General features: G+C 38.9%; 6 protein-coding genes and 1 long non-coding RNA gene across 19 annotated transcripts in view; 4 read left to right on the forward strand and 3 right to left on the reverse strand.

The window, feature by feature from the left end:
- The window catches only part of Kank (kank), a 28,194-nt gene extending 22,312 nt beyond the window's left edge, over positions 1–5,882 (forward strand). For 4 of the 6 annotated variants that reach the window (XM_046625876.2, XM_046625877.2, XM_046625878.2 and 1 more), the window contains 2 exons: positions 943–1,546; positions 2,767–5,882. In XM_046625876.2, the coding sequence (XP_046481832.1) occupies positions 943–1,546; positions 2,767–3,216 (1,054 nt within the window). In that variant the 3' untranslated portion in view covers positions 3,217–5,882. The remainder of the gene's footprint in view (positions 1–942; positions 1,547–2,766) is intronic. The other 2 variants (XM_046625880.2, XM_046625881.2) reach the window with 1 other exon arrangement.
- Positions 5,883–7,029: 1,147 nt separating this feature from the next.
- On the forward strand, positions 7,030–9,979 carry LOC124220079 (probable ribosome production factor 1). The gene is made up of 3 exons (XM_046628496.2): positions 7,030–7,711; positions 7,814–8,078; positions 8,163–9,979. The coding sequence occupies exons 1-3, from the start codon at positions 7,138–7,140 to the stop codon at positions 8,338–8,340; spliced, it is 1,017 nt and encodes a 338-aa protein (XP_046484452.1). The 5' UTR covers positions 7,030–7,137; the 3' UTR covers positions 8,341–9,979.
- On the reverse strand, positions 8,161–10,405 carry LOC124220078 (tRNA (guanine(6)-N2)-methyltransferase THUMP3). Its single transcript, XM_046628494.2, has 7 exons — positions 10,266–10,405; positions 10,079–10,191; positions 9,509–9,986; positions 9,236–9,414; positions 8,973–9,152; positions 8,764–8,901; positions 8,161–8,685 (listed from the first exon to the last, which is right to left on the reverse strand). Exons 1-7 carry the CDS (start codon positions 10,357–10,359, stop codon positions 8,569–8,571), a joined length of 1,299 nt encoding a protein of 432 aa, XP_046484450.1. The 5' UTR covers positions 10,360–10,405; the 3' UTR covers positions 8,161–8,568.
- Positions 10,076–12,093, reverse strand: Bet1 (blocked early in transport 1). 3 transcript variants are annotated; one of them, XM_046628500.1, is made up of 4 exons: positions 11,983–12,093; positions 11,302–11,403; positions 11,058–11,221; positions 10,076–10,940 (listed from the first exon to the last, which is right to left on the reverse strand). In XM_046628500.1, exons 2-4 carry the CDS (start codon positions 11,318–11,320, stop codon positions 10,785–10,787), a joined length of 339 nt encoding a protein of 112 aa, XP_046484456.1. In that variant the 5' UTR covers positions 11,321–11,403; positions 11,983–12,093; the 3' UTR covers positions 10,076–10,784. The 3 variants fall into 3 exon arrangements, with proteins under 3 accessions (XP_046484456.1, XP_046484455.1, XP_046484457.1); XM_046628499.2 differs by lacking the exon at positions 11,983–12,093 and adding an exon at positions 11,554–11,711; XM_046628501.1 differs by lacking the exon at positions 11,983–12,093 and adding an exon at positions 11,554–11,678 and having other exon boundaries at positions 11,302–11,414.
- An 82-nt stretch (positions 12,094–12,175) lies between these two features.
- LOC124220083 (uncharacterized) lies at positions 12,176–12,873 on the forward strand. Its single transcript, XR_006883516.2, has 3 exons — positions 12,176–12,306; positions 12,386–12,523; positions 12,673–12,873. It is a non-coding gene; the product is annotated as an uncharacterized lncRNA (long non-coding RNA).
- On the reverse strand, positions 12,855–14,397 carry trsn (translin). 2 transcript variants are annotated; one of them, XM_046628498.2, is made up of 5 exons: positions 14,098–14,397; positions 13,869–13,968; positions 13,550–13,762; positions 13,387–13,466; positions 12,855–13,306 (listed from the first exon to the last, which is right to left on the reverse strand). In XM_046628498.2, exons 1-5 carry the CDS (start codon positions 14,167–14,169, stop codon positions 13,070–13,072), a joined length of 702 nt encoding a protein of 233 aa, XP_046484454.1. In that variant the 5' UTR covers positions 14,170–14,397; the 3' UTR covers positions 12,855–13,069. The 2 variants fall into 2 exon arrangements, with proteins under 2 accessions (XP_046484454.1, XP_046484453.1); XM_046628497.2 differs by having other exon boundaries at positions 13,550–13,765; positions 14,098–14,389.
- A 678-nt stretch (positions 14,398–15,075) lies between these two features.
- LOC124220076 (histone lysine demethylase PHF8) lies at positions 15,076–20,326 on the forward strand. Of its 5 annotated transcripts, XM_069136540.1 has the most exons (13): positions 15,076–15,280; positions 15,370–15,596; positions 16,179–16,264; positions 16,386–16,664; positions 16,725–16,866; positions 16,970–17,419; positions 17,490–17,691; positions 17,808–18,601; positions 18,668–18,718; positions 18,931–19,130; positions 19,229–19,440; positions 19,566–19,755; positions 19,869–20,326. In XM_069136540.1, exons 2-13 carry the CDS (start codon positions 15,481–15,483, stop codon positions 19,946–19,948), a joined length of 2,802 nt encoding a protein of 933 aa, XP_068992641.1. In that variant the 5' UTR covers positions 15,076–15,280; positions 15,370–15,480; the 3' UTR covers positions 19,949–20,326. The 5 variants fall into 5 exon arrangements, with proteins under 5 accessions (XP_068992641.1, XP_068992640.1, XP_068992642.1 ...); XM_069136539.1 differs by lacking the exon at positions 15,076–15,280 and having other exon boundaries at positions 15,325–15,596; XM_069136541.1 differs by lacking the exon at positions 15,076–15,280 and having other exon boundaries at positions 15,326–15,596; positions 18,964–19,130.
- Positions 20,327–20,799: the final 473 nt, after the last annotated feature.

A 20,799-nucleotide genomic window follows, 5' to 3' on the forward strand; every position in this document is an offset into this window, starting at 1 on the left:
TCCGCGTGAATCGCTCGGCTTGCACGCCAGGTATCTCAATTCAGATTTACCGCTTCTTCGCGCCAACAGTTGCGCAGACGGCCACCCGACATCCAGATTGCCGAGGGACTTCCGCACAAGTGTTGCCAGCTATTATAACCGTCTCTGGCAGTTGTGTTCCACCTGGAGCGTCACCATGGAAACGTAATTACAGCCCGTGGTGAGGTTTCCATAGCCGTCATGCACAGTGCAGAGAACCGTTCGTACTAACCGTGCAAAAAAAGCTGGCCAAAATCCCTGACTGTTATTTTCGATCAATACTTTTTGCCCGGCTAGTAGCAGTGCGTTGTTGTTATTGGTCTCTGCACGACTCACAAGCTAATTTTCTCACCCTTGTGGGGCTCTCAAGGCAGTTAGACTGTTGTTCGTCACTAGTCTGCTCCGGGGTGCCGCTTGCTATGGTGGATAAGTGAAAAGGCAGAATTTATCGAGCGAAGGACATCGATGCTTCGGCAGTGTTCAACCGAATTTCCGAATAATTATCTAGCCGTTGTACATTCGAACGACATATTGGGAACGCCTTGTGAGAGTGAAATTGGGTAAATGCACTGTTCTTTCCATTATCGTTACGGCTTCGTTTTCTCCTGAATCATTCAGCCAGGATGTTCTGTCTCGAAACCGCGTGAATTGTTGCTTCCCGTTTATGGGAAAGGAATTTATGGTGAAAAATGTACTCTGCTTTTCTTTTATACTCTCATTGTTTCCTTTGTTCGCGGAAAGTATATTGCGTGCGTCTGGAATGAGACCATTTCACTCGTATATAGGAGTTACCCATCACGCGACACAAAAACAGTCCGAGACGTCTATAAATTTGTTCATGAAGCGTCTTTTAGACGCGTTAATTGTTTTGGACAGGTGGCGATGCGTTGTGATCTGTTCTTACTTGTATGTTTTGACCTTCAGACTCCAGAATTCGGAGACGGAAGAGGTACACGATGAGAAAATATCATCTGAGGAATCATCGCCGGCAGGGGAAAAGTCCGAAGTTGAAGAGAAGCACGGTCTGCCGGACTCGGCGTTGTTCCAACCGATCCAAGAAAAACCCAGACAGAAAGTTAAGCCGTCTCGAGAGATGGGTGCAGCCATGAAAGTGCTGAATGACAATCTGAAAAAATCACCCAGTCGGAATATCAGTCATCAGATAAAAAACGCGACGACAATAATACAGCAGGAATGGTTCAAGGTTTCGAGCACGGCAACCGCGAACCCTCTCGACGTTGAGGACTACCTGGACTGCTTCGAGGAAACCTCCAGCTCTTTGTTAGAGTACATTGTCAACATGAACGACGCTAGTGGCAACACCGCCATGCACTACGCGGTTTCTCACGGGAATTTCGACGTCGTATCAATTCTACTCGATTCCAAAGTTTGCGACATTAACAGGGCTAACGTCGCCGGTTATACCGCCGTCATGTTAGCTGCCCTCGCAGAAGTTCGGAACTCAACACACTCGTCTGTCGCTAATAGACTGTTCCAATTGGCAGACGTCAACGTTCGCGCAAAACAGGTAAACATTTTCGAACGTATTTCGGTGGAGGGGGGGGGAGGGGGAGGGGGGGGAGGTCCACTCTTCCTTCGCGCTTTATTTTTAAATTGGCTTTGAATAGGTGCTATTGAAAAACGAGAAGGTTACTGGTATAAGACGTTACCACGAAGTAGTGATGTAACAAATATCCGCATTCGCAAAAACCGTGCGAATATTTTGCAAATCTGATTGTCGCATATACTTGATATTTTGCTTACAAAAATTGTGAATGTAATAATAGATAAGACAAAAAGACGTGAGTTTCATGATGAAATTTTATTATAAAAGTTTGTCTTCACGTTTGAATGATATTTTGTCCTCAAAATTAATTTGTTTCTGTCATCAATTTGTCGTTAAATAATCAAATAAACAATCTGCTTGGTTCGGATCAGCTCGCCAATTTCCAGAATACGATGCAAAAGGCACTAACGTGTGCGTGCGACTTGCATGGTGTACCTGTCAGTCAACCAATTGTCAACTTTTAGTCATAGAGAAATGGCGCCGGATTTAAAAATGTATACACGCATCCGCTTCCGCATTCGCGAATACTTAAAAATTTACATTCGTTACTTCAGTACTAGAAAGATACTAGTTTTATCTTTGCTTCAAGCATTGAAAGTTAAAAAATGGTCCATAATTGTTTGACTAATCTGATTTTACTGGAGACTACGTTTTTTAATACTTTTCACGGGGTAACTTCCGAAACTTTTCGTACAATTTTGACGGAATTTGCAAGACGTTCTATTCTGATACTTACAATTAGTTAATTACAGCAGAAATACTACATTGTGCAAATTATATATTAACCTTTAAAGCGAATCGTGGGGTCTTTCGTGACTGCGTGATTTTTCGTTATGTGTATATTTTGTGAACAAGAAGGTACGCAGCATTCTCCCCTTTACAAAAAAATAAAACTGGGACTATTGGATCTTCAACTAGAAGCCTCGTAGAACTTGCCCGAATTTTTGTCAAATTTCTGGAGCGCTTCAAATGGCGAAAATAAGAGCAGGACGCGAATACTGAAAACCACGTCTTACTTTGAAAGTTAAAAACGTGTTAATATTTGTCAAAATTACTTTAAAGACGAACTGAAATTATCAAATTTTAGCAACATCGTGGCAGAAGCGAACCGTAAACAGTACAACCCGATGCTTCGTAGAATTTCTGAAATGATTCTCATCCCAATACCCTTGTTTCTTTAGCACGGACAAACTGCCCTTATGCTCGCGGTGTCTCATGGGCGCAAAGACATGGCCAAGCTGTTGCTGGACGCCGGTGCCGCGGTCAACATCCAGGACGAAGACGGCAGCACGGCGTTGATGTGCGCAGCGGAACACGGACACACGGAGATCGTGCGACTCCTGCTCGCCCATCCGGACTGCGACTCGTCGATCGTCGACGTGGACGGAAGCTCGGCTTTGAAAATCGCTCTCGAAGCCGGGAACCGCGACATCGGGGTGTTGCTTTACGCCCACGAGTACGTCAATCGTGGAATAAGTCCGTATTCCTCAATGAGGAGAAGCCGCCGAGGCTCCCAACCAACGACACCAACCGGAGGCCCATCGCCATCGGCGCCCGTGAGTCCGGCACCATCGAGAAGGTTTCATTCTTCAACCATGTCGTTGAATTCGACAAAATATTTGTCCAAGTGAAGGGAACGAATTTTTCGTTATTATCAGTTAATAACGGCGTTTTTTCCGATCCGATGATCACCATTGAATTATGATCTGCTATGGAGACTGTTGTATAATACCAACACATATCTAGAAATGATGGAAGCACCTGTAGGAGAGGAGTGCATTTGATTTCTTATTTATCGTATTATGTTCTTTTATTTTATTTTATCTTTTCATTAAACCAATGGCTGCTCGAAAGATGACGATAATTTCAGATGTGATGTTGAAACAATACCGTGAATATATGTATAAGTATGCCGGATAATATCACGGTTACAGTCGTACGTCTATGCCTGACGGAATACGTGTTATTCGTGATTAACCAAAATTTTACTTATTCATTTCTTACAATGTTTTCACGTTCTTTCTGTAACATTGAATGTTCGAAAAAATTATCTGGCATTACGTGTGTGCGTTGGCGCGCGCGCGCGTGTGTGTGTGTATGTGTATATGCATGTGTAAATCTGTTTTTTGACAGAAATACACATCTAATTCAAAATGATTTCCTATAATTTCGCATGGTCTTTGAATCATGTCAAACTTTACTAACAATGAGATACGTCAGATACGTCGTGCAAGTAAATCAAAGTTGAGGAATATTTTTTTTTTTACTTTGAGTCGATTGTAGATTAGGACTCTTGTATATAATATCTAAGGATTGTTTTTCATTCCAAATTAAGGTAAACATTACGTATACATTTTTGTTAATATTAATACAATTTCCCTTCTCTTCTTTGCTTCATCTGTTTGTCTTAACATTTTTTTTTTTTATCTCTTCTCATTTCTATTTCATTAGAATAAAGGAAATATTTTTCAATTGGTGCTGTAATTAATTATCTGCGGCACATGTCTTGCCTGTTATACAATATAGGTATTGTACTTCTTTGAATCGTTTTTGATTTACAAGAAAGTGAATTTACAATTTGAATAGTTATATATTAAAAGTTTCGAGTATGGAATCTTCGAGTACTGTGAAGAAACTTGATACATACAGACTTATTTGTATAGATGAAAGATAATATATAGGTATGCATAGAACAGAGCACAAACATTCATTCATGAAAACAGGTGGTCCGATAATTGAACCTTGCATTTTGTCGATTATTGAAATGTTCACGAATAACATACCAATAACATATTGTCACACGAGGAATGAAGTTAATGGTCTTCCAGCGCACTGTATGACGCGTAGAGATTTCGAATGACAGATTACAGAGTAACGTGTAAACTACATTCCAATCTAAATATCGAAGCTTATTGATCTTCATCTTTCTGGAAATTCATTGATATGTACCATTATCAAATTCATGCCAATTGCGAATAGACTGAAAAGGCCTAATATCAATTTGGGATCAAACGAATCAGCACCTATAACGATGATACTCTTAATACAAATATTGACGTGGAGCTGGCTGCTAAAATTTTTGAAAAGACACATCAGTATAGATGGAACAAGTCGATGGGAGGAAAACGACAGAAATAAACAGTAAAACATTTAAACGGACAAAGAGAATTATTGTGTTAGGGGTGCTTTCCTCGGCAACTGATAAAGTACGTTATATGTAAAAAGAATATAATAATGGTAATAACGATTGTTAAAACACTACCATACGTAGTAACTGTCATGCTTCTAACGAAGCGCGTGGATTTTAATGGTCCACGAATTCTATTCAACTATTAGAGGAGAGTATTTACTAAGAGAGAGGGAGACGTTAATGCGAGGCAGCTGTATTGTCTTTATAAAACCTGCACCTCGTGTAAGATTTTTATTAGATGGTTGTGAATATGAAACTAAGTTATTTATATCAAATTATATAAGTTGAAAATATAACGAGTATATTATTCACGTATATACATGTATATCTATATATATATGGCGAATATATGACGTGCACTGCACGTACGTAGAACCACATACCTATAATAGATATACATATATCGCTGAAAAAAATAATAATTTTACTATTGAAAATATTAATAATAATGTTCTATCTGAAATAGTTTAGAAAAATTCTAGTTACTATAGAAATGTGTTTTAATTGTTTGTGCCTTTGTATCTTGTATGTAATATAGTTATTACAATTTAGATAATCTGAGTGGATTTGTTACTATCCACTTCTTTAATTATTATTTTCCCGTGATTTGTTAAAAATCAATTCTTTATTTGAGTTAAGCCTTTGACGCATAACTTTCTGCTGTTATTGTAGTCTGGTTTACAACTCAAATTTTTCTTCTCGGCTGTTGGAGGCTATGCTTGCATGGCAACACAACACACGTAAATGATGCACCTTTGAATGCGATCATGTTGAAATTAGTAACTTTATAGAGGAAAAACAGTTATTTCGCCATTTTGGAATTGTCTGAAATTCAGTAGACCGTAACAAAACAAAACACACTCACATTTCGAAATTTTAGTTCCTTCAAAAGCTTCAAAATCATTGTAAAACTCAGGAAATAGGGATTTTTTCCCCAATGTTTCATTACGGTAACGTTACTAACTTCAATCTCGTTGAATGTGACGGAAACTCTTTTGTTTCGCCTCCGATAGTTTTTTTTTTTTTTTTCACGCGTCGCAAAAAAGTATTAATATAAGAATCTGTACCTTAATAACACTCGATTCTACGCTCACTCTTCATTTTTGTGCTGTAACCGGTATAATTACGCATTTGCTGAAAAACAGCAAACAATAAAACAAAAATTACACTCCACACGGCGAGACCCAAATCGAGATCACTATAAACCTAAAAGTGCACAAAACAATGGAAACTCGAACCACGAAATTCACCTCTGATACGCCAGCGATTCTTACTTCAATAACTCGTTTCCTCTTAGAGCTAAACATCCACGATTCTTCTACTTACTGACCGTCATTTGTCGGCAACCACTTACGAAAATACGTTACACAGACTGAATATCGCGATCTTGATTTGATTGTGAGACTGTTGTCGACCGGCGTTTCACTCCAGCTGTTCGAGAGCGAATGACGCGGACCAACGCGGACTGTCAAGCGGAGCTCCGATTCCCGGAATCGTCTCATCCACCAAGTTTTCGACCAATCAGAGCTGCGCGCGGGAAATGCGCAAAAATGCCTAGGATGTGTACAGAATTGCCGTTGATTGCAGCGTCAGGCGTACGTTTGACTTTTCCGATTACTCGGCGAGTAAGAGAGACTGGTAAAGGGTGTTTCACTGAGAAAAAAGTCACACCACGATTAAAATATTTCATGATTACTTGTATTTTATAGAGTGATTACGAGAGATTACTTGACAAATAATTTTACATTGCGTAGGTGATTTCTCACGATTTCTAAGATTTCATATCATTTCTTAACATTACAACGAGATTTCTGTTATCCTAAAAGATTTTTCATAACTGCCACTGATTAGTAACGCAGACTTTTATTTCAATATTACTAATTTCAGTGTAATTTCGGATTTTATGAAATTATTTCGAATAATATTGACACCATGATTCCTTGAGTGAAACGTTTACTAATATATTCTTCAGTCAACGAGTGAAATACCTTTAGGCCTGGGGTCATAAGAAGACGATCCGGTAGCTTTTCGTCAGTCAACGACTTTTATAACGATATCCGGCAAAATGTAATATGCGTAAGAATGAATGGGAAGTAAGAGCAAAATCGCAAACCTTCTCCTTCCCACAGAACGCTACTGTATCTGCTGCTGAACCATGAAATAATCACGAAGAATACAGATGAGTTGTCAGAAAAAATTAGAAGCGACGCAACCCAACACACAGTGCGCATGCGCCGTGACAAAATCGTATAATACATAAATCTTCTCAACACATAACCTGAAATTTAGTACGCATGGTTTTGTGCGTGAGCTGAGATCGTGATATTTTGAAAAACAGATCGCTTCACAATTGAGGGTTAAAATGAAATTGAAGAATCTACGAAAAAATCCGTTGAAACGTGAAGTCCCATTGGAGGAAGAAACTGAAGTTAGCGAGATCGCGCCACCCGAAAATCCCAAAGTCTCATTGCCGAGCGACAGCAATTTTAATCACATAAAATGCAAAATAGTTCGCCATAAAAAAAGTGAACAATTTCGTAGGCAAAAGGCGAAGGCTAAAAAAGAAGAAAGGAAAAAACGCCAGAGGGATGGCGAGCCCAAAAAAGTCCCTCACACCATCGAAAGTTTGCGTGAAAAGGACGAGACTACAATCCAGGGCGACGTTGATGCGGAGGAAAATCTTGAGGTCAAAGTAGATTTTGAGCACGACGAGTTTGCATCCTATTACAAACACACATATGAGCCCAAAGTACTCATTACCTACTCTGACAACCCTCTCAGAAAAACGAGAATATTTGGTCGCGAGTTGACTCGCATCATTCCAAACTCTATATCGCTCTACAGAAACAGATCGGGTGTCAAGAAGATGGTTAAAAGTGCAATTGCCAAGGGATTCACGGACTTGATAGTGATAAATGAAAATATGAAACAGCCAAGTATCCTTTTCAATGGCATGAAAATTGACATCCGTGTCTTATCCATTTTGCTCCAATTTTTTTAAACTATTGTTCTTACATTTCCTTAATAACGCCGATCAGATGGCATGCTTGTTGTGCACCTGCCCGATGGTCCAACGGCGCAGTTCAAACTTAGTAATGTTAAAATTACACCAGAGTTGAAGCGATCGCATAAAGAAATAACCGAGCATCGTCCAGAAGTGATTTTAAACAATTTCACGACCAGGCTAGGACATTCGGTTGGAAGAATGCTTGGGGCGTTGTTTCACTACGATCCCGAATTCAAGGGACGCAGGGCAGTCACATTTCACAATCAGCGAGATTATATTTTTTTTAGACATCATAGGTAGAATTAAGCTTGTTGAATTTTCAATTTAACAATCTTTCCAACGATAAAATTGGTTAATGCATCCATTTTTAATCCATCCAGATACGAGTTTGACCTAAAAAAGGGGAAAGCAAAGCTCAGAGAATTGGGCCCAAGATTCACCCTAAAATTGAGATCTCTGCAACGAGGGACGTTCGACAGTAAATATGGTGAATACGAATGGATAATACAAGGACGTCGACACGCCATGGAAACTAGCAGAAGAAAGTTCTTCTTGTAGTAAATAGACATCGTTTTTGCCGTATATGCCTTGTATACGTATGCATAATTTTTACTGGATGCTGAATCGAAGCCTACTGAAATACGTTTAGGCACGTGAACATAAATAATTTTAAATCGTGGTATTCAATGTTTATGGAAATCATATTTTCCACTTTACAATAAACAAAGTATCCTGATAACTTGTGCTTGATTCTTATCAGTCTTGCAAAGTCGAAGAATTACTCTTCTACGGGTTATACGGTAACTTGGTCCTCTTCAAAACATACACAGCTGCGTGCAACCCGCCCATATTAACCCCGAGCATTTTTATCACTTTGAATAAATTGCTTGCGGATTGTAAAGCCTGTAAGATGCGAAAAAAATGAATTTTCTAATGCGTTTCAAGTATTACAAATATCTTGTGAAAATTGAGCCCACTTGCCATTTGAATACTGCGACGATCGTAAGTCAGTAGAACCAGACGTCCTGTACCTAGTTTTGCAACACGAGCCAACTCTGTAATGTATCTTTTGTAAAGCACTCTGTTGTCTGTCATTGAACCACTTCGCTTTCCGAATGGCTGAAAAATTAATAACAACGAACAATAGCAAAAGACATGTTGTATTGGCATATAAACAATGATATGCCTACCATGTCAGTTACCACAATGTCAACATAAGAATCTTTCAGCGGTAATTTGGCGACACTCCATGTGATCAGCTCTGTCTTATGATTGATAGATTGAGCATCGATATTTAACTTTGTTCTAGCAACAGCTTTCTCATGATTATCTCCACACAAAACGTATGTATCTGGGAAAGCGATTGCTGCCTATCAAATTGTAAAGGCATATTAAAAATATTGAAAAATAGCTGTGTTTTTTTGTCAAATCTATTCAAGGGTAATCGTTCTACCTCGATCGGTATGGAGCCTCCGCCACACATTGGATCGATTATGATATCCCCTGGCTTTGGGTTCGCAAGTCGTAATAAACTATAACACACAGTAGCTCGCAGCGTAGTTGGGCCAAAGTGAATAATATTACGGCGATGTTTGGACTCATGAGTTATGCGAAGACAGGTTGCCAGCTCATCTGTAAATGTGAGTAAGCAGATCAAAAAACTTCAATTATTGAAGGATGAACCTCAATATGTATTTCACATTTTAACTGTGCTGAGGAAACCCACTCTGAACTAGATTGCAAATGACTTCCAGATGGTACATGGTCAAGTCGACTAGCCACAAATATTTATCTTGTAATTCTCCCCCGATTACTCTCGCAACTTGACCAGATTCAAAGGCATGAGAACCTGTTCTTTCGCAAGTCACTCTGTACTTGAGGATGTCTTCTTCACTGGATAGGGACGGATCTCTACCCCGTTTTCTTCCCTTCCTGACATCCCCTACAACAGCATCTTCCGGGGGCTGATTTTTTTCAGCTTTGAGCAGTTTATCCGCATTTTTAAATTCTTCTTGTTTAGGGTAAAGTTTGCCACGAAAGCCAGTCATTGCTTTCCATGCTTCCAAACCCTTTTCTAGCCTGAGATCTTTCTCTATTGCATTTTTTAGCAACGTCAAATCAGTCTCGCCATCATCTTCTGAGAAGTTGAATTGACGGACATCGGATACCAGAAAAATATTGTCAATCGATCTCATTTCTTTTACCTGTTTTTTTTTTTTTTTTTAATAGGAGCAAAAAGAAAATTTGTACAAACGATGATCGAATACCGGCATCATGATAATATTGGCAATAGTACTTTTGAAAATTGGTCCAGACGTATGTTAAAATAGATTTTTCCACGCTCCTTGACAACGTGTAAAGTCGTATCCACCTTCTCTTTGCATTCGTCAACCGCCTGCCATTCCAAACCTGTATCACACGTTTAGGTTATGTTTAAAGAAACAAAACAAACGCAGTAACACGTGTATTATTATGTGTTGTACCTGTGTCTACGGTAGTTCCGATTGTATAGACGCTTTCAGCTTCTTCAGATTTCTTAAATAGCTTGTACAAGTCAGATTCGTTGATATCCGTCATCGTTAAATCGCACTGATAAACAAGTCGAAGTCACGATGCCGATTTTCGACGTGTAAGTATATGGAGTCTGTATCAAAAAGGCGGAACTATGACCCGCCATAAAAGAAAAAAAAAAAAACGTTCGAACATCAAAATTTCAAATACTCAACAGATTGTTATTCCAATTCTAAGTTTAGGCCTTTCATAATAACGAAATTTTGAAAATAAACGTTCTTTGTATTTTACATTTGAATGATTCAAGTAATTATTCTATTACACATAACATGTAGAATTAGAAATACCATTCACCAATAACATGTCATTCATACGGTGGAACGTTGACTGAAGAATATATATTCTTTCATAACTAAAATTATATTCTTCAGTCAATGGGTAGACTAAGAATGCGCAAAAAAGTTGGAGCGTGTCTCTACACCTTATAGAAATTATTTAAATTTAAGAACAAGCCATAACACAATAAATACAGCAATTGAAAAAAGGAAAAGGTAAATGATGTAATAATTATGTCCTGCCCTCGCCATACGCAATACTCTAGACACAGAGGAAGTCAGGGAGCCACTCGTCCTCTCAAAATCTTCGTCCTGAAACAAAATTTGAATAAACATAATTGTAAGACAATCTCTAATTTCAGTAATTGGTCACACTGAATTCTGTCAGTTTGATTTTCCGCATTCTGTTTAATTAGCCTCCTTACTAACCATTCCATTCAACATTTTTTCCTGGTATTTAACCTCGGTACCAATATCAATGGACACTGCCTTCAGGAGGCTTATTTTGTCCTTCAGTTCATCGGCTATCCGTTCGTTCTCTTCCTCCAGAGCATCGTGAGAGGTGCTTGGCAACGGCCCATAAGCATACCCCCCTGAAAACGGGAAGAAAATACCTTTAGTTTTAACTTGACAGACAAGATTTGTTTATTTATTTTCAGCACATCCCACTAACCCGAATGCGACCGCCTCATTTTTGAATCAATTTTGAAATGTTCCGAGGACTATCTGTGACTAGTTGTCCCGTGCGTTCTCCTCATTTTCCTGGAACAAAACACTGAAACACAACTAAACTTACTTGAGATCTCGACATAACCCCAAAATTCGATAATAATTTGCGCTTATTTTCTACTTGGGCGGATGTCAGGCGAAAGACATAAAAAATAAAAACCACCTCAAGCTGTGCAATCAAGTTTTTATTCGTTACCTTTTTCGTTTGCTACAAAATTGAACGTATAAATTTCGCAAACATTGCAAATGACGTGTCCGTTTCGTTCTCTCGGGACCCGATTGTCACTCGGTGACGTGTCACAACAAGAAACGAGTTGTGATCGTCGGCATTTGAACAAACAGTAAGAATGCTATCAAAATCGCTGGTTGGTTACGTCTTACGGCCTGCTTATGGCTACGCTGATTCAATCTTTTCAACCTGACATTATGGCCTCTCATTAGTCTGACCGAATGAGAAATACCTATTATAATTGCTAATGTAGTACTAAATGCCTATTTTTCGCGCAGGGCTGCCCCATTTAATCGAATGTTACGCTTTAGCTTCATTATCGGTACGATCTTACAGAAAATATTATTTTGACTGGTATTAAATATTGTCACTTATTTATCAACGAATATACACTACCGTTTAAGCATGGTAATTCAGAATTATTTATACATTGCTTTGAACAAGTGCAGTCTCCATGTTTGAAAACCTCAAACGTATTCTTGCTACGGGTTGATTGTGAAATTCTCCATTGCCAACGTAATCCACTAGGGCAAAAATATGCTGTTTCAGGATTCGCGTCCACACGTGTACAAGTAAATTTCGTTTGCCTCCGTTTTCTCCACAACGAGTTGTTTAACGAGTGAAGTTATCAATATTGAAGAGTTTTTTCCCTCGAATATTCATAATAGTTTGAACGGTTAAGATTTAAATGCAATACGAGGTAGAAATGGTAGATTAACAGTAAGATACATCTTAATTAAATTTTTATACTCAGAAAAATATTAAACAATTTTACTTAAACCTAGGTTTTTCAAAACAGTGTACACGATAACTCGAACTGTAATAGATGAATCGATTTGAAGTTTGGTACTCGTATTAATAAAAATACAGCGTATTCTCGAGCAGAAAACGGCAAAAAATATTCACGATTTTTTTTCGTCATCAAACGAGAAGAGAGGTAAAGAGCATGTTTTTTATTTTCCTATCAGACCATTTACTCTAGGCTCCATGTATCAGACCATCGATATTTGCGATGTCATGTACACCGTTTGACCACGCACGAAACCATCGAACACCATCGGTTCTTAATTTTGTCATTTCCTACAGGTTACAATCCAGCCGCATATTTCTGAAGTAATGCGATCGCACGGTATAGCGCAATTCTTCACCGAAAATAATGCCAAGTATCTTAAATAAAACGAGGGGATACTAATCGACCTGTTAATCTGAGCAATAAAGAATGTGCAACGAATCAATGACTTAGTTGTTGGAAATAAAATAACTGCATATAGTATAACTATGGTCATTTTTATTACGAACTGGTATCAAGCATTACAAAAACTAGGCACTGTCGCACCTCGTCGCAATAATCTTCGAGAAGATTGTCAAAATCAAGTTGAATTATGTCCACATGTTTAACCTCACTGCAAAACCTATGCTGGCGCAGCTTTTCACTTGGTATCGTGAGTAATAGTTAATGTATTGTGGTAGTAGAATTGCCTTTCTATTTCGAATCTACTGGAGCAGGCGGTACAGCAGGTTTCAGTCCTCGAATGCTGAGGTCGTAAACGACTTCCTCGATCTTTTTAACATCGTATTTCAGGGCGTCAAACCGTTTACGAAGAGAGTCATTCTTCAGATTGAGGAGTCGGAATCCAGCGTTCAATTCATTCACAAACCTGGATATTTCTATTGGTCGATCATAGTCTCCACTCGTTACGCTGTTGACTGCAAAGCGGCACTAGAAAAAATATTTTTAAATAATTTACTGCAGTTATGGGTGAACGATTTTCACAAATAATAATGATTTTTCGTGAATACCAATTCTGAAGATAGCTGCAGAAGTCCCATCAAAAAATCTTCAAGATCCAAGTGAAATCCTTCCTCTCGATTGCTCTTTACTTAAATTATAGAGAGATTACACAACTAATTATGGATTCAGGCTTTAGATAATAAGTTGTTAATACTGTCATCGTCAACGTACCTCCCAATAGTTCTGCAACCGTGTCTTTGTGCACAAGAATTTTGACTTCTAGATATATAGTGAGAGAAGCCAGGAAGCATAAACGTTGCGTGACAAAACGCCAATGTTCATGAAATCGGTAGTATTGATTCTCAGGAACAACAGCGGCTAGTTTGGCATAACCCTTCCGTACATCCTCAAATAGACACCTTGCCTTAGTACAGTGTTCCGACACTACTGAGTAAGCAAACAATAAATAAATTGATATACAGTAAATAATAAGTAAATCTAGCAAACAAAAAATAAGATGGTAATAGAATTACAAAATTTACAATCATACTAGTATTTTCCTCGGACACATTCTCATTGTGAATATTTTGAAGTACCATCAGGATTTCTCTTGCACTTTGTTCAATCTCTTTGACGATAGTTCGGATTTCCTGAATGAATCAAGAAAACCGTGTAAAGGTTAATTGACATTGTTGTCATTTTGTGTCGAATTGTTTACTGTATTCGTTCAATTAATTATATTGTTATGCCACGTATTATTATTGTCTATAAACACGTACCTCACGGAGTTCTTGTTCCGTGTTGAGGTAATCTTGGAACGAGTTAAAAATCGACGTTACGTTGGTCGACATCCTGACGTGTGGGATTTGTATCTACGTTTACGATTAGCCGTATGAACTCTATCGTGTTTGTCACAAAGTTATCCGAACGCCGGTTGACCACGATTTTACATATAGGTCTGGGAACTCTGGCGATGGGGGTATGTCCTCTTATTGAAGCACTGGTTGTTCCGCCTAGTGACCACGAGTGTCGTTGCTACCGAGGGATTCAGGCTGTGCGAAAGAGATGGAAACAGGTTGTTGACCGTCCGCGGTTTTGAAATCTGTTTCCGTCTCTCTCACATAGCCTGAATCCCTCGATAGCAGCGACACTCGTGGTCACTAGGAAAAACGGCCCGTGCTTCAATAAAAGGACACCCCACCAGTGAAATTTTGAGTGAGTTTCCAGACCTGTACGCACTGATCTCTACTGTGTATACCTATGTATTTAAGACCGTACGGTTGACTGTCAATTTGCCATTGCAATATTACATATATATGAGATGACACACATACGGGATGTATGTAATATTGATAGTAGTACTTGACGTGAACTCCGTCGTTGATTAAATGTCGCTGGAATCGGTTGTGAACATTCAGTGCAGCCAATTCCAGCACATTTCGAATATTTGTCACTAGATGCAAAGTGAATTGTGTTTCGAATCACTTGACAACGACTAGGGGCTCGATTCTGTGTTTTAATTTTTCAGATTTCCCACCATCCAAGTACTCTGACTGATTTGCAAAGTTTATTTATTATTATATGAAGCTAACTACGAAGATTATCCATCTGTATTCAGCAGGGGTAGAAGTGGTTTTGTGCAATTTTCAAAACTAGATATCATACTGAAAACATTGATTTTATGTCTTTCCATACGTCTATTGGGCTGCCATGCTCGATATATGCTAATGTTTTTTACTTCGACATATCGTTATTTGTGACGCTCCCTCTGTAAAAGATGAATGCTGCAATTAGGAATTCAAATACCAAGAACAAAAACAGTAGTGTAGCGAAGGAACAATGTTGAAAAGAGAATGTTTTGAAATTGGTCGATCGACAAAACAGTATAACACCTGACACGAATGACTTCACGCTCCATCGATGATCAGTGCACGGATCATGAATGACGTGACGCCGCGGCTGGTAAGGAGGCGTTCGTTTCACGAGTCAGTGAGCCGAAGGTTCGATTTTTCTAGAAATATTGAATTAAAAGAATTCCTCGGAATTTTCAGTCAGCTAAGAAAATGGAACCGTAGCGGATAGCCGCAGCTTCGAGGGGTCAATACCTTCAGTAACGGGAATCTGCTTCGGAATAACAACGCCCAATATTAGTAATTGTTAAAATGGAGCTGGGAGCTGCCCGCTCGCAGCCAGGAACGTATTGTTTCTGCGGTCAATCTTACACTCCCGAACAGTTTATGATACAATGCGATGTTTGTAAGGAATGGTACCACGGAGGGTGAGTCACCTAAATCCTATACGATGCTAGCATAACGAAGCTCCTCAAGCTCCTTGGTTTATAAAAAGTGCGTCTATTGGCTGCTCCGCGTCACAAACCTCTCATGTCAATGTTGTCATATTCGATAATCGAATATCCTCAACCTGTCAAAATATTTTGTGAGTACTTGTGAAACGGTTTTATAACTATGATGATACTACGGCAATAATTTGATACAGAGAAGCGTGGAAATAGTTGGCCTAAACTTCGACAGCTTGATATTTACACTCTATTTTTGTTGACATAACCTAAAAGCATCTAAATTTTTCAATTGATTTTATCGTTCGGAAATAAACTATTAAAAATATTATGCGTACTCGGGAAATCAAGAACTGTTGTTGAGCTAAGATTGTCCACACAGTTTTTATCAAGTCAAAGGAACCCATGAAATATAAATTGTTAACCATAATTTAGGTTAGGTCAAACTCTTTTGATATTTTCAGGCTTTTTTTAAAGCGAACTTATCATATTTACTCTAATTTATTTCCTAATCATCCTTATAAGCTGTTTAACAATTGTTATAACATTATTTCATTCAAACAGATGTGTATCGGTAAAGGAATATTCGTCAACAGATCTTGATAAGTACCACTGCCCATTGTGTGTGGAAACAAACGGCCCATCCCTGAGTGAGTATAGCCAAGACGGACTTAGTTTCAAGGAAGCGAGAGAAAAGATATGAAAAAATGATAATCTTGATAGTCAGTTTTATTCTTGTTGGATTTAATTTTTTTTGTTCATCACTTGCAGTGAAAACCAGAATGAATTGGCACCGGCATGATTATGCCGAGTCGGAAGCAAGTTCAAAGGCAGTCCAGACTGGGACACCTGTTTTTATAAGAGAGCTGAAATCAAGGCATTTTTCAAAGTCTGATGACATCATCAAACATGTCAGGGGTCAGCAATTGACACTACAATATTTACAAACACATGGATTTGAAACACCTGTTATCATTGACGGCAAAGATGGCCTCGACATGACTGTTCCACCTGCAAACTTCAGTGTCTATGATGTAGAAAGTTACATTGGTAGGAGTTCAAAATATTTTCAAGATTTTCGGATTGCCAATAACTTTTCGTATTGCTTAGGTGGAGATAGAGAGATGGATGTGATCGATGTCACCAAACAGAGCAACGTGCGGATGAAGCTTCGCGATTTTGTCGAGTATTACAACGACCCATGCCGTACGAGAGTCCTGAATGTTATCAGTCTAGAATTTACGAACACGGGGTAAATTCTTTGATTTATTTCAACACACATGCCTCAGGAATATTTGATTTTCAGTGTAATGACATTTGAGCATCTGTGCTATAAAATGACAAAATTTTTATAGATTGTCTCCTATGGTCGAGGCCCCTTACATAGCACGGAAATTGGATTGGGTAAATTCCGTGTGGCCTCGAGACTGGCCTGAAGACAGTGAACTGAAAAGACCGGAAGTGCAAAAATATTGCCTGATGGGTGTGAAGGACAGTTTCACAGATTTCCACATTGACTTTGGTGGCACTTCTGTTTGGTATCATGTTCTCAGGGGCGAAAAAATATTCTACCTTGTCAGACCTTCACCAGCAAACATTCAACTTTATCAGCATTGGATGTGTAGTTCTAGCCAGAGTGAAACATTCTTTGGAGACCAGGCAGATGCTTGCTACAAATGCATCATTAAACAAGGACAGACAATGATGATACCAACTGGTTGGATCCACGCGGTTTTGACCCCTGTTGATTCTCTGGTCTTTGGGGGAAATTTTTTGCACAGTTTTAATATACCTATGCAAATTCAGTGAGTATACAAAAAGGATAGTATTATAGATGGAAGGTATAAATTTATACTGGTATATTATCCATTTCAGGATCTATGAACTTGAAAAGAAAATGAAAACTCCCGCGAAATTCCAGTACCCTGGTTTCGAAACTATCAATTGGTTTGCCGCCAAACGACTGCTCAATGAGTTGAAGGAACTGAATAATGAGGAGAAAAAATGCCCGCCGTATTTGATGCAGGGTGTTAAGGCATTGCTAAGTATATTGAAGCAGTGGAACACCGACAAAGACGTAAGAATAAAATCGGAAAAAATTATATTGTGATGAATAATTTTATCCTTTTTGTCTTTGCTGATTTCCGGACAGGTGCTTGGGGCACATTAAACAAAGGGCTCTTTGCTTTTCAGTACAACATGACGAGTCGCGGTCAAATACCGCACACGATAAACAGTCAGAAATTATTGAAGGACTTTAGCAAGGATATAAGGCACGCGGAACGTTACTTAATATCCTTAAACCCTCCGAAACCGGAGCGCGAGAGTAAACGGAAAAGAAAAAAGCCGTCGAACAAAGATTTCGTTGATTACGACGTTGCCGATCAAATATCTGGAAAGCCGGTAAAAGTGAACGCGAAAGAGACGTTAAAATCAGATTCGAAAACCGAAGTAGACGACATTTCGCCTAGTAATAGACCCCCGCTAAAACTGACACTTCCCAAACCATCTATGTATCCTTACAATAGTTCAAACGTACCGTCGGAGGAAAAAACCCATCTCAATAACGAAAAACCGAAACCGTTGATTAAATTAGGGAAACAAAGTTTGAAGGTGATTAAGTTTAAGCTCGGGGACAAGGAGGTGATAAGAAGCACCAACGAAGCGATAAACAATTTCGGAAATTTCACTACCGATCACTTGATCGAAACTCCTAAAGAATTGACGTGGAAACAGAGTTCTGTTTATGATTTTCACGACGGCAGTAACGAGAGCAGCTACAGTGGCTTCACAATCGATGAAGCACCGAAACGGAAAAAGCACCAAAATCCGAAAGCGTCGAAAAGTATGTCGGCCGATAAAAAATTGAAACGGGATTTTGACGGCGACGTTGACGTCCTTACCGATCCTCCCAAAAACGGTATAGAGGAACTCCTCAAAGCCTCAGCTTACACGCTGGGAAATGCCGCGCAACGGGTCGACACCGCGTAAGGATAATAAATACTGTTGATCGGGTGTAGAAATATAATTTTTACCTCACTTTTTGTTTCAAGGGCACCGACTAGTGTCTCGCAATACGGTCAACCAACACCGCCGCCAACCGGGTAAGAAGGAGTAACGTGTGCATGCAACCGCGTGTCACCTGTATTTTTAATTGTTCGTTGCTATACGTTATGGTTTAACGCGTCTTTTGACGCGTGAAATATTCAACCGCGTAGGCTGTTATAGGATATATAATTGTAGTTTAAATTTAGAACGATTTTTAGATCGCTGTTAGTTATGCCGTAGTAGTGTTTTTTATTTCTTGATGTCGTAGTATGTGTAAATTGAAAACGGCTAGTTCTGGCAGGGCATCACCGTCAACGCGTGAGGCCATTGCCGGCATGCTGTCGTTTAGCGAGCAATGCTACTCAACGACGTCTGGAAGCCCCGAAAAATCAACCAAGTCCGAACAGGAAGACGAGGACGATCAGTTGATTGAAAATATTGACAAAGTTCACCAGGACGAGGATTTTAGTAAGCGTAATTAATTATCACAAGCTCGAGTAGCTAAACGAATATCCGAATTTTATTTTTCGACGATCCACGATGTTCATCTCCATTCATTGCCGCAGTTTATCCAACTCTCGATGCCTCGGACGACGAGGAATTCATATTCAAACCCCGGGGGAAACGCCGCGTAGATGAAGCCTGGAATCCCAAGGCGAGAGTCGGCCCACTCTTGCCAAAAACGAACCGTCCGGCTCGCGAAGGCGTCAAGAAAACCTCGGTCGAAAAGGGGCTGGAAGCTGCGGCCGCGAAACGAGCCAAGCAACATGTGAGCGAGGTTTAATCACTTTACGTATCGGAGTAAAAAGTTCCGCTCATACATCGAGAAGGACATAATTTCGGTCTACGACTTTCTAATCATTTCGAAAGTATCTCTATCTTATTTTTCTTTCTTTTTTACAGCCTGTGGCTAAACGTACTTATAACAAGAGAAAACAAAAAGAAGTCTTACTGCCGGTTATACCTGCGCCAATTGTCGTTCCCGCGCCGATGGAAGAGGTGGTTACGACGACAGATAGCTACGGTTCGATACTGACGAGTCCGAATCGGTTAAAAGACGTGAAAGCAAAATTGGCGGCCCCAATTCCTGCTGGTGAGTTTATTGGTGGATACATATACCGATTTAATGCGAAGAACGCGGTTCTTTAATAACTCTTATAGATAATGATAATACCCAAGATTTAAAATAAATCCGTTTTATTGCAGAACGAAAACCGAAGAAGGGTATGAAAACCGCGAAGCAACGGTTAGGAAAGATTTTGAAACTTCATAAAATGATGCACTGAATTTTAAACCAGGTGATAATATTTGAATCTGAAATAATTTGAACTGCAATCGTGTCCCCGTGTATTTGTAAAAATAATATGTATGCGTTACATATTTATGTGTAAATATATGAACAATTTGTATATCTTTTCATGAAAGATATTCGGCTAGACTTATACATATATATATATTTAAAGAATTGAACAGAAAAAATTTGTAAACCGAATTGTCGTCAAAGTATCGCGCATTTATCTCTACACGCACTATCTTATAAGAGTGAAAATTTTTTAATTATATTTTAAATCGACTGTCTTTGATAAAATAAAACACTATATTAAGACTGGTTTCTCATCTAATAACTTTTATTAACAAAAATTGGAATAAAAAAATCATAATACATCACACATTCCGCTACCAATTTTCTTTAATAAAAGGTTGATCTTAAATTTCCAAATCTATTACTCTTCATTTTCGCGTCGACAGTTATCGCAATACTGTGGTAATAAAAACAATCGCATCAACTTAAAAATTTGAAATACAGATTTGCGTGAATGCTACACCGTGACGTCAAAAACCAGGAAATTTCCTTGAAGTATCGTGTGGTCGTGTGCTTCTACAAGATCAGAAATTATCAATATTCCACAATTGTGTACATATGTATCAAAGCAGCCAAAAATGCGTAAAATTTTCTCAAATCGACGAAATATACTTGTGAGTCGAAGTCACGAGGAAAATCTTGTGCCTAATAAAGTGATATCAGAGTTTTTCTAATTTTTCGGGACTCAGAAACGCTTGCTTTGCTGGAATGCAGATTTTTCGGTAATCAGCTTACTTCACGAACGTGTATATTGCGTTCGATCATTGCGCTTAA

This window comes from Neodiprion pinetum, chromosome 5 (assembly GCF_021155775.2).
Source record: "Neodiprion pinetum isolate iyNeoPine1 chromosome 5, iyNeoPine1.2, whole genome shotgun sequence".
NCBI lineage: Eukaryota > Metazoa > Arthropoda > Insecta > Hymenoptera > Diprionidae > Neodiprion > Neodiprion pinetum.